The sequence below is a fragment of the Meles meles genome, chromosome 10 (genome assembly GCF_922984935.1).
Source record: "Meles meles chromosome 10, mMelMel3.1 paternal haplotype, whole genome shotgun sequence".
Lineage (NCBI taxonomy): Eukaryota > Metazoa > Chordata > Mammalia > Carnivora > Mustelidae > Meles > Meles meles.
The window spans coordinates 91,017,031-91,031,291 of record NC_060075.1 but is presented as its reverse complement, the minus strand read 5'-3'; the positions used below and the strand labels follow the sequence as shown (position 1 = coordinate 91,031,291).

The 14,261-nt window shown below is 42.6% G+C and overlaps 1 protein-coding gene across 1 annotated transcript in view; it reads right to left on the bottom strand.

Moving 5' to 3' along the window:
* Positions 1-14,261, bottom strand: part of PRKAR2B (protein kinase cAMP-dependent type II regulatory subunit beta) — a 91,564-nt gene that overhangs the window by 57,785 nt on the left and 19,518 nt on the right. The window contains exon 2 of the mRNA XM_046021338.1: positions 8,910-8,945. Within this exon, the coding sequence (XP_045877294.1) occupies positions 8,910-8,945 (36 nt within the window). The remainder of the gene's footprint in view (positions 1-8,909; positions 8,946-14,261) is intronic.

Sequence of the window (14,261 nt, the reverse complement as noted above, 5' to 3'; positions counted from 1 at the left end):
TACCTGGTACCCTCGTGCCTACGTGGGGGCATCTCTGAGATTCACAGGTTCAGGTGCCCCTCCTGATACGTCTCCGGCTCCACGCTCTTCACAAGCCAGTTCCGCCATCACCATAGACAACTTTGGGGTCCAAGCCCACCCCATCTCCTTCGCCTCAGCCTCAGCTGTAACCACACACCTGCTGGTCCTTCCCTCAGGAATCTTAAACCCCACTGTGCACATGTGGCCAAATCTCCTGATTCTTCTAGGACTCCCACTTCCTTACTTCGCGTCCTGCCCCTCTTTCTCCTCAGTTCGTTAACTACAATGAGCACAGTTTAGGAGGGAACCAGATGTGTGAACAAACAACCACGGCATTAAGTGCTGTGTAAACAGTAACAGCAGCCCAAGTACGCGCTCTATAGACAGGTGGCACCAAGAGAGACAGGAAGGATGCTGAGGGGCCAGGGGACGTGTTTGGGGGCGAGCTGCAGGAAGGCAGAGAAGCGAAGGCTCCGGAGTGCTCCTAAGGTGAACAGGCAGGTACCGGGCAGTGGCAGCAACCTGTGTCCCCAGGGCCTGCGGCCCAGCGGCCACCTGCCACCATTCTCCCTCTCCAGGGGACACCATTCACGCTGCTGTCTGTTCTCACAAGATGCCAAAGTAGTAAAACAAGGGTTTTGGCATTGGTTTAATAGTCAGTTATTTGGGGATGAATGTGTAATTTTCCTTTATGAGACGATTCCGATCTCCCACAGAGCACAGCAGTCATGACCCCGAATGCACAGCAGTCCCCAGGGAGAGAAACTGAGAGTGAGCGAGCTTTGGGGCCACTGCAGCACGTGGATACAGCAGCGGCAATCTTATCCTATTGTATAAAAGTACTGGTCTGCCACGGATTCAGGGGGGAAGGAGGCTGATCCTTCATATGGTTTGTGGAACAGAGACCTGAACTCTGATCATAATCAGAGAATGGCCGTGCCTTCTATCTACTCACGTCTGCTCTGCAGGGCAGTGTCCAGTAACCAGGACGCACAAGGGCCCCAGTGGGCCATCTGCCAAGTCCCTCTCCCACTGCGGGCGTGAAGAGTCTGAGGACAGCACTCTGGGAGCAGGAGAAGAGAGCCTATCCTGCGCCCCAGCCCTGCCCTGAACTGCTGAGCATGCTTCTACTACCGCCTTCCTTTCCCCCCTCCCTGGGGGGCTCAAAGAGAACTTTGAAGAAAATGCAGTTAAATTCAAGATAACTGAATTTCTCACTGGCCTTGAGAATGCCTATCAGCATTCCTGGGCCTAAAAAAAAAGAACCAGGGACTCGGGCACCTGGGTGGCTCAGTGGGTTAAAGCTTCTGCCTTCGGCTCAGGTCACGATCCCAGGGTCCTGGGATAGAGTCCCGTCCCCCATCGGGCTCTCTGCTCAGCGGGGAGCCTGCTTCCCCCTCTCTCTCTGTGTGTGCCTCTCTGCCTACTTGTGATATCTGTCTGTCAAATAAATAAATAAAATCCTTATTTAAAAAAAAAAAAAAACAAAAACAAAAAACAAAACCGGGGACTCAACACTGCCCACGGATTGCACGAGGCTCTCTTTCCCACAGCACGCTAATGCACCCAGGAACAGCCACACTTACAAGGCCAGGAAATCAGTACTGCCAGAGGATGACAGGAGGGGCGGGAAGAGGATGGGCCGAGACAGGAGCCGTGCTTCCTCTGCTCACTTGGTTTTATTTGTAGAGAACCACAGGGGAGAACTAGTCTGGGCACAAAGAGCCAACAGGTGCATAAAGCAGCCTGGAACCACTTCCAGTCCCCCCGAGGGAGAGACCTGGGGGCTACACTTGGCATCTCAGAGCAGCTCTCCAGGTCCACCCTCCACCCTCGAATCTCGGTCCTCCTGCGCAGGGCCGGGCCCTCTGTGTTCATCCTGCTGCCTCGGCTGAACCATCTGCCCCTTGCTTTTGGCCTAATCCTGGGGGTCCCCCTTCTAACAAGTCTCCATGTCAAGCCTTCTCAGCTACTTCGGACCCACCTTTCCGTCCAGGCCCGGATCCTGGCAGCCCTGTCTATGCAGGAGACACAACTGGACAACAGGCTCACACCGGGAAACTGAACCGGAAAGAGCACTGTGCTGTGTTTTTCATGTATTATCTACTGTCTGATCACGACGATAATCTTGTGAGGTATGTATTATTCCCATTTACACCTGAAGAAACCCAGCCTTAGCAAGATGACTAAGCCCCGGGGCCCCTCCCACACTTTTAGTAAGTGGATACAGGAGTAGCGGAGCTGGATTCCAGCACAAGTCTCTCCGAGTCCAGAGCCTCTCCTGCCTCCTCTGACATCAGAGACCCTAAGGTTGGGAAGGAATGGTAAGTTAAAGGCAGAAGTAAATCCTGGCTTTAAGCCCCTGCTGCCCATGGCCGTGGGCAACTGCTTACTCCGTGCCACAGGTCTCGATGCTGGGGCAAGGTGCAGAGCAGCACAGAGGGACATCATGATAAAAACAGCTGGCTCTGCGTGATAAGGCACAACCACGCACCTTGTTTTTCTGTTGAAACCCACCTTATAAGCCCTAATGACCAGCCCCCTTCCTGAGAGCCATGCCCTGCAACAATTACAGGTTTTCTCCTTTTCCCTTTGTAGACATTACGGTGTTCACCACACCGAGTCAGTCACAGCCAGCTCCCCTGCTAGACTGTGAACTTCCGGAGGGCCGTGTCCTACTTCTCTTGCGTGCCTCGTCCTGTATCTGGCACACAGTAGGGCTGCAGTAAATGTCGGCAGAATGAATTAGGAAATCAGTTCAAGGAACATGCTCCCAGTGGCCATTACCTGGTGTTGGTCATGACCAAGCTTGAAATGAGCTTTCAAACTGAAGCTCATTTCAAAAATAAAGTACAAATGTCAGTATAATCACTCCAGCAAACTGGTCTGACAACACGAGAATGACATCTTGGAAGGTGGCTCAGTGGGTTAAAGCCTCTGCCTTTCGCTCGGGTCGTGATCCTAGGGTCCTGGGATCGAGCCCCGCATCGGGCTCTCTGCTTGGCGGGGAGCCTGCTTCCTCCTCTCTCTCTGCCTGCCTCTCTCCCTACTTGTGATCTCTATCTGTCAAATAAATAAATAAAATCTTAAAAAAAAAAAAAAAAAAAAAATGGGAAGGTTAAAAGCTCTCATCAAAAAACTTTAAAGAAAAAAACAATGAACACCAAGGCTCCAAAATATTTCCACGACAAAACAAAAGGAAGCATATGTTCCCTCAATCAAGGAAGCATATGTTCCCTGAATTGGAGTCAATAAAAGATCTGAACTTCTGTTGTTTCACTACTATCTTGGGGACTAATCATTTTCTGGTTTGGGTGATTTTACTGAATTTTTAATATATCATTTTACACAGTGGGTGTGTGAAATTTAAAGACTTAATTTCACCTCTGAATTACTCCAAATGCTAATGCAGGGAAAATTATAAAATTTTAGCTCTGTTAAAAATATACTATAAAATTCAATGCTCACGTTATGGCTAAAAATTGAAGTGTGGCTAATTATCTACATAAGAAAAGAAAATTACCAAATTCATAATTTGGAGTTCCATTTTCACTTCTATTATAAGAAATAATTATGCATTAGAGCAAGTAACGCTCAACAGCAGTCCGGGAAAGCAGTACTAAATAAAGCAATGCTCAATGCAAAGGCTTCACCGACACCAGCAGGGCATGGTGACCAGACAGCGGGTACGCCCAAGCGAACCAAGAATTCATAACCGGTGATAATGGGAATGGTTTCACTGGGAGGGAGAAACTTCAGAACTTCAAGGGAAGCAGACTTCAAAAACTTTAGGGAGTCAGTTTATGAAAGATTAGAAAAATGGAGCCATGAAAATGAAATGCAATCTAAAAATCCTTGAATCAACTTAGATAAAGAGAGAGGAACAGAGGCTACACCAAGACAAGGAAGGACATTAGACTCTATGTAGATAACAGCACTGTATCAAGGTTAAATTCCTTAAGTGTAATATGCAAAAGAATGACCTTGTTCTTAGGAGACACAAATGAAGTATTCAGAATTCCTAAAAATCCAGTGGAAAAACGAAGTGTGGGTATGAGCGTGTGCAGGGGAAGGACAGAGAGGGGTCTACAAATGTGGTAAAATATGAACCAGGAAATCCAGAGAAAAGTGATCATTGAACAATTCTTCAAACTTTTCTATAAGCTTGACTTTTTCCAAAATAAAATCCTAGGGTTAAAACAAAATCAGAGTGTGGTCTGAGGTCATACTGCAAGGCACTGTCTCAAGAGTAACAAGAAATTTCTTTTACTTTTTCTTTTTTTCCAATTCAGACACAAGACCACAGAGGAAAACCATTATGATCTTTCTAAAAACCGTAACATGCAAACAGTAAAAGGAGATGCCCCATATTAAAGGATGGTATCAAAGAGTATTATGACTCCCTCAGGCTTATTCGTGAAAGGCTAAGGCACAGCACTGAAGGTCTTACTGTTTTGTTTTGTTTTAAACTATGTTCAGAAGATGGTTGACCACTAACATTTCTGAGAGCCTAGCCACTCTGCTTTATAAAAACCATCTAGCTTAACCATAAGCAGAAGCGGGATTATAGCTCTTATGATCCCAAACTGAAAGGAAGTGAAAATAAGAAAGTAAGACTCAATGTGCAAAATAACTTACGTGCAAATTTGCACAGTATGGGTGGTATGACCTCAAGTCTGTGAAACCTCACACTCTGGAGTCTTTCCCACATAATATACTAGAGGAACAGAGAAGCAACTGGACTGTTGTCGTGTAAAGTTTTACTCTTCAAAGAGTTATCCAACGATTATGTCTACCACTACCATTAAATTTTTAATAATAATTATAATAAATGGTATATCTCCATTATTCCACCAAGAAAAATAACCTTCCAAAATACTCCAAACTGTCAATGTTAATTCTAATTCCATCAACATTCCAAGACAGTATGTGTATTTTCCGTTAATTTTATGTATGTTATATATAATCACATAATAGCTTATGTGATTATAGAATAGATTATGTGTGACTTCTGTGTATTTAAAAAAGACATATTGATAAGAAATGATTACTGAGAGTAGAAATGAGTTTTTAAAAAAAAGAACAAAAGTAGTACTTCTTTTGTTCAAAAGAAGATTATGGGGTACTGCCTAAAAATAAGGCTGTGGGTAATTATATTGCATTATAGGGGCGCCTGGGTGGCTCAGTGGGTTAAAGCCTCTGCCTTCAGCTCAGGTCGTGGTCCCAGGGTCCTGGGATCGAGCCCCGCATCGGGCTCTCTGCTCCGCGGGGAGCCTGCTTCCTCCTCTCTCTCTGCCTGCCTCTCTGCCTAGTTGTGATTTCTCTCTGTCAAATAAATAAAATATTAAAAAAAAATTATATTGCATTATATAAATGTGTGAAACCAAAACACCGCACACCTGAAACACACACAGTGTTCTATGTCAACTACAGCTCAATGAACAATAAATATAAAAAAAATAAGTGATAAAATTAAGGTTACGGGTTGCTGTCAGGAAGATACCAAAGATACCTCCTCACCTGGATTTCAGAAGACACCTGACAGTTTCGATCCTGTGTTGTAGAATGTAACCAATCTAACGCCCATCTGTGTTTGCTGCCATAAGTCACCCCCTACTGTATGCCTTTCATTCCTCCACCGAGTGGAAAACGAGCTTAGGAAACCCTGAAACCTCCACAAACTCCATTTGAAATCCATTTGAAAATGCTGAGTGACACGTCTACTTATAGAAATGAAAACTGACAGGTTTGTAGGCAGGTACTGAGAGCACATGAAGAGAGTTTCACAGAAAGTGTGGTGGAAGGTGTGAAAATGATCCTAAGTAATGTATTTGTTAAACACTTTCTTAATGTAAACATCCCCTCATCCTCCTGAAGTATAATAAAAGAAATGTTTTGTTTGAATCACTACAGTTGTAGTATTTATTTTTCTAAGATGCAGTAGGAATAGCAAAAGACAAAACCTCAAAGATTTAGAAATACATTGTAACATATTCTTTTCCACTTTCATTCCATCAACAGAGACTGATTACCGAGCACCACAGGTAGTATATTATTGTATATTACATAGCATTTGTTGTTGAAATCATTACTAAAAAATAGATGAATAAGAAACAAACTGTCATATCACATAAACTTCTGGTTGATTTTAACTGACTTATTTTTTCCCCAAAATGACAGGTTTTATGTAAGTTTTACGGTTCATTTCAGAAAAGAAAAAAGTATTTCTGAAATAAAACTCCATTAGAAAAAGACGTGCTAAGAAATATTAACTATCAATTATGAATTTCTACATTTTAAGTAAACATTTATTATTTTCAGGAAATGATACTTCCAAATAAATTGATGTGTATCTTTACTACTAAATTAAATTCCTTTTAGCCACTGAGTTAACAAAGAGAACTATAGGATTTCCTCCCCAAGATGGCTTAAGTCTGTTTCTGTATTCTCCTTTGCCAGAAAAGTTTTAGAGAAACTTCTATAAAAAATAAGAATGTCAAATAAATTATAGATAGGTAGATGATTAATAGGTCCCATTTCTTTTTTTCCTTCCTATACCACTGCTCTTTGTATCTAAGGTAGTAAATACAATTTTATTTCTCTTGCCTGAAAGACTGAAGATGCACATAAAATAATCAATGTCAAGATTCATTCTCATAACGGATTCCAGTGTGTTATATTCCTAAGGTAACACTTTTCACTCCTTTTAAGGCTTATTGCTAGATATAACACAACTCCTGAACTTGATATCACCTTGTTTATTTTTCTTTAAATCAAATTGTTTCCTCTTGTTTTCATCGACGTTTCCTATGCCTGTCATCGTAGAAATAAACACAACATCCGACTTTATTGTGGGCTTCTCTGCTGGCATTCCATCTTCCCTACACTTCCAGCCAAGTCTTACTGAGATACACTGGACACGGATTTAGTGGTGGTGGAGAAACTAAAATAATGATACTTCAAAGCTACCCTACACACTAGAGCCCCTGACCCATTGATTGAGGTTAAGTTGATCCTACAACAAGTGCTAATACAACTTGCCCAGATACACTTGTCTCATGCCTACAGTTTGAGACAGAAAGACAGATGATCTATTCTAAGACTCCTAACTATGCGTCTACGGAGAGAATTTTACACCATGAAGACAAGATATCACACGACGGATTCTCCTACTGCTCCTCTCTTATTCCCACCACTGCTCACAGACCATATCCCTAAACTACACCACCATCACGCTCAATGGCTCTGCTTTGGGATATCATCTGATGTCTTGCTGACATAAACATGATTCCTCATTCCACTAAAGTCACTACAATCCACTCTTTGTTTGCACCATTTAAAGTAAATATGTCTTCAGATTACAAAAAGTTCAGGAGGATAAAGTAGACACTACCCCAATAGAGCACATGTTCTCAATCCTGGTCTTTTTCCTCTTACAGCCGGTCACTACATAATAAGAATAAATTGTATCAGTAACTGCCGACAAATTAAAAATAAAACTTAACCTTAAAATATCTTTAATAATCTTTAATCTTTAACATCTTTAATAATCCAGCACAATGGAAACAAGGTAATTCGATTAAATGACTCAATGGTATCATACAGACGTCAGAAATGATCTAGTCAAAACGTTCATCAACAAAAAATTCTAGAGTATTTAAAAGAAAGAGTAATGTTCTCACATCAAACACAATAACACTTCATTTGTCCTCTTTGTTCAGAGAGGAAGGCATTCCACAGAAGTAAATTTCATCCACTTCAATGCCCAAGCTCACTTTACTTAAACCACTGTGGACAGAAGTGTTCTCAGCTGTGGCCGGTACTCCCCACCAGTGCAGGTGGTACAGTATTTGGGAATCTAACTCAAGCATCTGTCAGTGCCTGCGATCTCTCACAGTGAACATATGCTAGGTTACTGCGCTGTCTTGAAGAGAACAAGAGCCTCAGGACCATTAACAAAGGCAGAGCAATTCCCTCCTCTTCCGAAGGGCACCATGAGGACAGGTTCCTGTATCTACATTTTCAGAGTTTTCCTGTCCCTTATCCATTGTCCTTTGTCCTCGTTCCCTGTTCCTTGTCCCTTTTCCTATCGCTCCTCCACCACTGTTCCTAGGATGTCCTTCACCGATCTTCTAAATCACTGCTTCTGAACCGTGCCTGACACCTCCGGGAACTGGGCAGATAATGATTGATCAAGAACAAGAATAGACAAATTGGGGTGAGAGGTTCCATTTAAAAAGGTGCATCAGGGGCGCCTGGGTGGTTCAGTGGTTTAAAGCTCTGCCTTAGGCTCAGGTCATGATCCCAGGGTCCTGGGATCAAGCCTCGCATCAGGCTCTCTGCTCAGCAGGGAGTCTGCTTCCCTTCCTCTCTCTCTCTGGCTGCCTGTCTGCCTACCTGTGATCTCTGTCAAATAAATACATAAAATCTTTAAAAAATAAATAAATAAATAAATAAAAATAAAAAGGTGCACCAGGGGCGCCTGGGTGGCTCAGTGGGTTAAGCCTCTGTCTTCAGCTCAGGTCATGATCCCAGGGTCTTGGGATCGAGCCCCGCATCGGGCTCTCTGCTCAGTGGGAAGCCTGCTTCCCCTCACGCCTTCCTGCCTGCCTCTCTGCCTACTTGTGATCTGTCTGTCAAATAAATAAATAAAATCTTTAAAAAATAAATAAATAAAAATAAATAAAAAGGTGCATCAGTCTCAGTGCACAGGGTGGGTTTAAGTTCAGCCACGCAGAGGTTGTTTCCAATTATGTCCTCGTCCTTGATTATATCCGATGGCTGGTTTTCCGGGAAAACGAATGACAAATACATCATTACTCTACAGCAATTATTACTTAAGAAATGTCACCATTAATAAGCAAAATCCATAATATGGTCTGACTTACCCGAGGCACGCCTTGTGAATCGGTTTATTACTGGAGCTAAAAGAAAAAAAGCAGAATAATATGATTACACATTATTACACATTATTATACATATTACTTAAGCTAAAAAGAGGAAAAAAACGAATGAATAAGAAATGCAAGAGGAAATATCACAAATATGTGAAGACTGCTTAAATTCACCAGTAGCCAAGAAAGAGAAATTAAAATCAATATTTCACCTGGTAAATCAGTCCCCCACAAAACACCTGAAATTTAAAAAAAAAAAAAAAAAGGCTCACCTTATATACAGCTGAAACTACTTAACTGGGGATCTGTATGTAAATCCATATAATATCTTTGGAAAAAATTTGGCAGTCACATCGAGGGCCATACAAGGTTCTTGTGTCCTCTAATAAAATAATTCTACTTTCAGAGATTTACGCGACAGAAATACTACTAGAGAAAGAAAAATCAGTATGTCTTGTCAAAGAAGATTTCAAAACACAGCGAGTAACCCTAGCTAACAGAGTCGCTTAAAATGTGATCGGGAGGCCATAAAGGTAGAGGAATTTATTCACACTCTCACTGGGAAAACCACAAACTTTTTTTGAAGACTCCTTCAGCCAGTGGCAAGCTCTCAGCTGGGACTTCACTTCCTTCTCATCGGGACACCTGAATCCTCCTCACTCTTCACTTCCAAAGAGCCTAAGCAGTTTAGCAAAGCTTCAACCCTTCATCTGCACATTACCCCAGCCAATCCCGCCAACTTCTTTCCACTCCCAGTCTTGCACGGAGGACCTGAATGAGAACTACACTCTCAGCCCTCTCACTCTATAACCCTGCCCTCTCTTGGCTTCCTCGGCTTCAGGCTCCTACCTGTATCTGTGCCTCCTGAACTGCAATTCTAATTGCCCCCAAAACACCTGTTTGCTTAAATTTTCAGTGCATTCTTTCCTGGTCAACAGTATACTTCTATTCAGCAGCATGATTTTTACAGTGAAAAAAAAAAAATAGGAAACAAAATGAAAAATGCTTGTGTGTACTGAAATCATTATTGAGTATATCCTTGATATTCTCAGATTTAATAGTTACAGTTTTGAACATTTCTGCGCAACCCAGAGGTCAAGGCCTCCAGATCTGTATACTGAAGGCTGCAATTTCAAGGTGGCGTGTGGAAGTGCACCGTCCCTCACCTGGGAAGCCTCCCATGGGCCACGGCCCAGACTCAACTCAGGTTGTTGTCCCCTCCCAGTTTTGCTTACACTTACGTCAAGAAGGGAGGTTTTGAAAAACTTTATTTCTTGAAGTAAGCAGGTAAATTTAAGGTTCATATTATACACAGAGAGGACATCATGTCCACAGTATAGTTAGTGGCAGAATGTCATTATATACCATAATACTGAATTTTAATACTTCGAAAATGGTAATTATAAAAATTGTTTATGCTAGGTCAAGTGAAAAAGGAAGACAAAAATTTTACATGCACTGTGGTTAGACTATATGAAAAAAGGTGGATGCATAGGAATGAGTACTAGAAGAGGACTGTGTCAAATGTTCAACATTAATCCTTTCAACCACTGTATTAAACACCGACATCACCACATTACTGATGAGGACATTTTTATGGTAAAGCTCCAAGATCCTGATTTGCTCCAGATCACAAAGCCACTCTGCGGCAGAGCTGGAGGACTCGAACCTAGACACCTCTAGTACCAAATGCTGCCTCACAGAGAACAGGAAGCAAAAATACTGACTCCTGAAGTTATACTGCGACAAGTAAATACATCCTTCCATGTTGATTCTCACTGTTATCAATGATTCATTTGGTGACGTGAGTCACAAGCTCAATTATTATTAAAATGCTATGGTTGGGGCACCTGGGTGGCTCAATGGGTTAAGCCTCTGCCTTCCGCTCAGGTCATGATATCAGGGTCCTGGGATCGAGCCCCGCATCAGGCTCTCAGCTCAGCAGGGAGCCTGCTTCCCACCCCCCCCCCCCCCCGCCTGTCTCTCTGCCTGCTTGTGATCTCTGTCTGTCAAATAAATAAAATCTTAAAATAAAATAAAATGCTATGGTTTATAGAAAATCGTATCTTTCAAACTGACCAATCAAGATGAAATTGTTATTATTTATATACCAGAATACTTTAGCCATATACTTGCAAAGTGACAAATTACTTATAGAAAACCTTGAAACAGGTAACCTGTATGGTATATACATTCACCACATAAGAGGAAAAAAAAAAACAACAAAAAACAAAAAAACAACTTCCCACCAGTTTTCTTGAACACTTTCAAAGCCCTTCTTCACAGTTCCTTAGGAACCTAGCCTGAAGAAAGGCTCCCCAGCAAGCTCCAAGGACAGGGAATGGAGACGGTGCAAAGCACTTCCTGGCAAGAACGCAGGCAGAGGAGATAGTGCAGGCTGACAAAGGGAAAGGAAGGCAGAAAACCTGTCAGCCTTGGAGAAAAATTAGAGCAGACATTCTCCTCCCGCCCTCTCCAGCCTTTCGAGAAAATGAAATTACAGCATGAGGAGCTTCTGATCCGAAATGGTGGGCAGTCTTTGTTCCCTTGGGATCCCTTAGGTTTCCAGGTCTTTCTGACCTGTGTAAGGCAGAGATTTGCAACACAAGTACCATCACCATCTGGAAGGTGTATTCTAATTGGGGGGGGGGGGGGCAATCTTTTCAATTGTCACGGTAATTCACAGGTGGTCGCTGGCATCTGGGACCTCCTGAAATCCCACTCCTGTATCCCGCACTGCCTTCAAGTATCTCACCAGACATCTGGCCATTCAGGTTGGCCAAAGAGTCAGCTTATAACCATCAGATCCTAGATCCTAACAGTATTTATATATAAACACTGTTATTTTACAGTTTTGCGTTGAATTTTCCACAGCACAGCTACAACATAAATCCAAAGAGTTTTCTGGGGGTGTTCTGTGTATTTTGTTTTGTTTGGAATTTTACTAATAGGTATTCAGCATTTCAAAAGATCAGGACTTTGCTGCAAAGCCACTTAAGGTGTCTGAATCAACCAGTATGATACACCTGGTCGGATGACATGTGCAGCTTTTATATTCTTTGTGGTTCCACACATAAGGGGGAGAATCCTAACTACGTTACATCTTCCATGAACACACTTGAGTGCACACCTGCTGATACACTGATCTAAAGCAAATTAGGATCTGAGCTTGACTGTAAAAATGTCCTCACTTTACTGACTGTAGATTACTTTCCTTTATGCCTCCTTTATACTTTTGCTAGAAACTGTCTCAATGTTTAAATTGTGAGTCGACAGCTTATACGACTATGGTTTCCACCTCCCAGTAGTGAATGGGATGTGGGATCAGGGAAGCACCAGGCAAGTGATTTGCAGTAGTCAAGGTAAACAGTGGGTTTTGTGTTTTCTTTCTTTCTTCTTCTTTAAGAGGTTATTTATTTATTAGAGAGAGACAGCACAAGCAGAGGGAGCACCAGACAGAGGGAGAGGGAGAAGCAGGCTCCCCGCTGTGCAGGGAACCCAAGCAGGACTCGATCCCGGGACCCTGGGATCATGACCTGAGCCGAAGGCCAATGCTTAGCCAGCTGAGCCACCCGGTGCCCAAGTCAACACTGGGTTTGGATGACAATTACCAAGAACTCAATCCCTTACACCCACAACTCTCCGTACTCACTTGCGGATATGAAGCACAGGTGTTCCCTGTGCGAACTTTTGGCAAGCTAACAGTAACCTACACAGTCTCTCTAGATTTTTTTAGTCTAGCTGCCGAAATAGGGAAGAAGGTTGTGGAAGCCTGGCTGCGAAGCAAGCAATGAACATCCGGCTCTGGTGTGCCTGCTACTCTGATTCTCAGGAACTAAGCAGAGAGAAGGGGAGCAGGCGGAAGGTGAGGAAGGACACTGCTGACATTCCGCACCCCGGACAGCCTGCCACATGGGCAGGGCCACCAACTGGAGTCAGGGGGCCTGGGATGCATGGGGTCATGTTGTTGACTTAAATTCTCAACTTTGAAAATATGAAAAGTTAAGACCTGCCTGCCTCCTTTCAGGGGGGTTTTAGTAAAGAATTTGAAAAGAACTTCAGAAAAGAACTACCTCCCCCCAAATCCCCCCAAACTGAATAAGTTAAAAAAAGGAAAAAAAAAATCTTTGAAAGTGCCCATAAGCTATAAATTCCTATTCAAATGTGAGAGGTTGATGTTTATTTATTGTGAGCTAATATGATCAGTTTTAATATTACCACTTTCAAAATACACTAAGCAGCAGTATAAACTCACACACAAAAAAGGTTAACAGAAGATGTTTTCAAATGTGACAAGTCAGATTTAGTTTTCCCAGACTCTCGGTTTCCACCTTCAGATTTTCCTATCCTGTGGCTATTCTGTGTGTATTTACTTATACACATTGCACGCACACGCACACGCACGCACGCACACACACACACACACACACAAATACTGGAGACTAGGATAATACAGAAATAAATAAATAGGAAATGTATTATCTGCCTGAAAAAAAACAAGCAAATATGATTTAAGACTGTACTAAACTCCTAACATTTTTAGATCTTAGTGACTCCTCAGATCTTCGTGAATCCTGAAGGAAAAATACAGAAATATTTATACAGGTTTGACTTTCTCCCAAATGCCATCCTAGGGGATTACTGAGAGGCCTGTGTTCCTCTGAACATCTACATGCTTGTCTAACCAGCGATCTCCTCCCTTCCCAAACTATATTCCACTAGATTAGTCTTAATTTCTCTGCTGCCAGGAGACCCAGAAGTAGAACTGATTCAAGCCTTCCTTCATGTCGGAGCGTCCTTACAAGAAAAATGCTCCACGATGTGATGTAGCCTGAATGAGCCTCTCTATTCCCTGCAGCGAAAAGAGCTTCCCACACCTGTGACTCGGGCCCCCACTGGTACCAGCAAGACCTGCTTATTTTCTCAGCTCTTTATGCCTGGCAGACAAGCGGTGCTAAGTGAACACCTCATCATGAATCAATAAACTGTGAAATCAATAGAGCAAGTCTCCTTGTCCCAGTCATTTTATTTGCTTTATTGAGGTTGGACGTGGGGCCCTGGACAGCCAAGAGTCCTTGTCCCTGAAGAGTTTGACCAAGTCTAGTCGTATTTCCAAATAAAATGACTCAAGGACTTACTAAACAAAAATTTGGGTAAATTAGAAATTCTACAGAAGACTAAAGCAACTTAAATTCTATAAAAATAAAAGCAGTCAGGGCAACTCTCTCAGGTCCCCTCCCTCTTCAGGAGCTTTGTTTTGTTTTGTTTGAAGATTTATTTATTTGAGAGACAGAGACAGTGGGAGAGAGCAAAAGCTGGGAGGAGAGGAAGAAGCAGGTTTCCTGC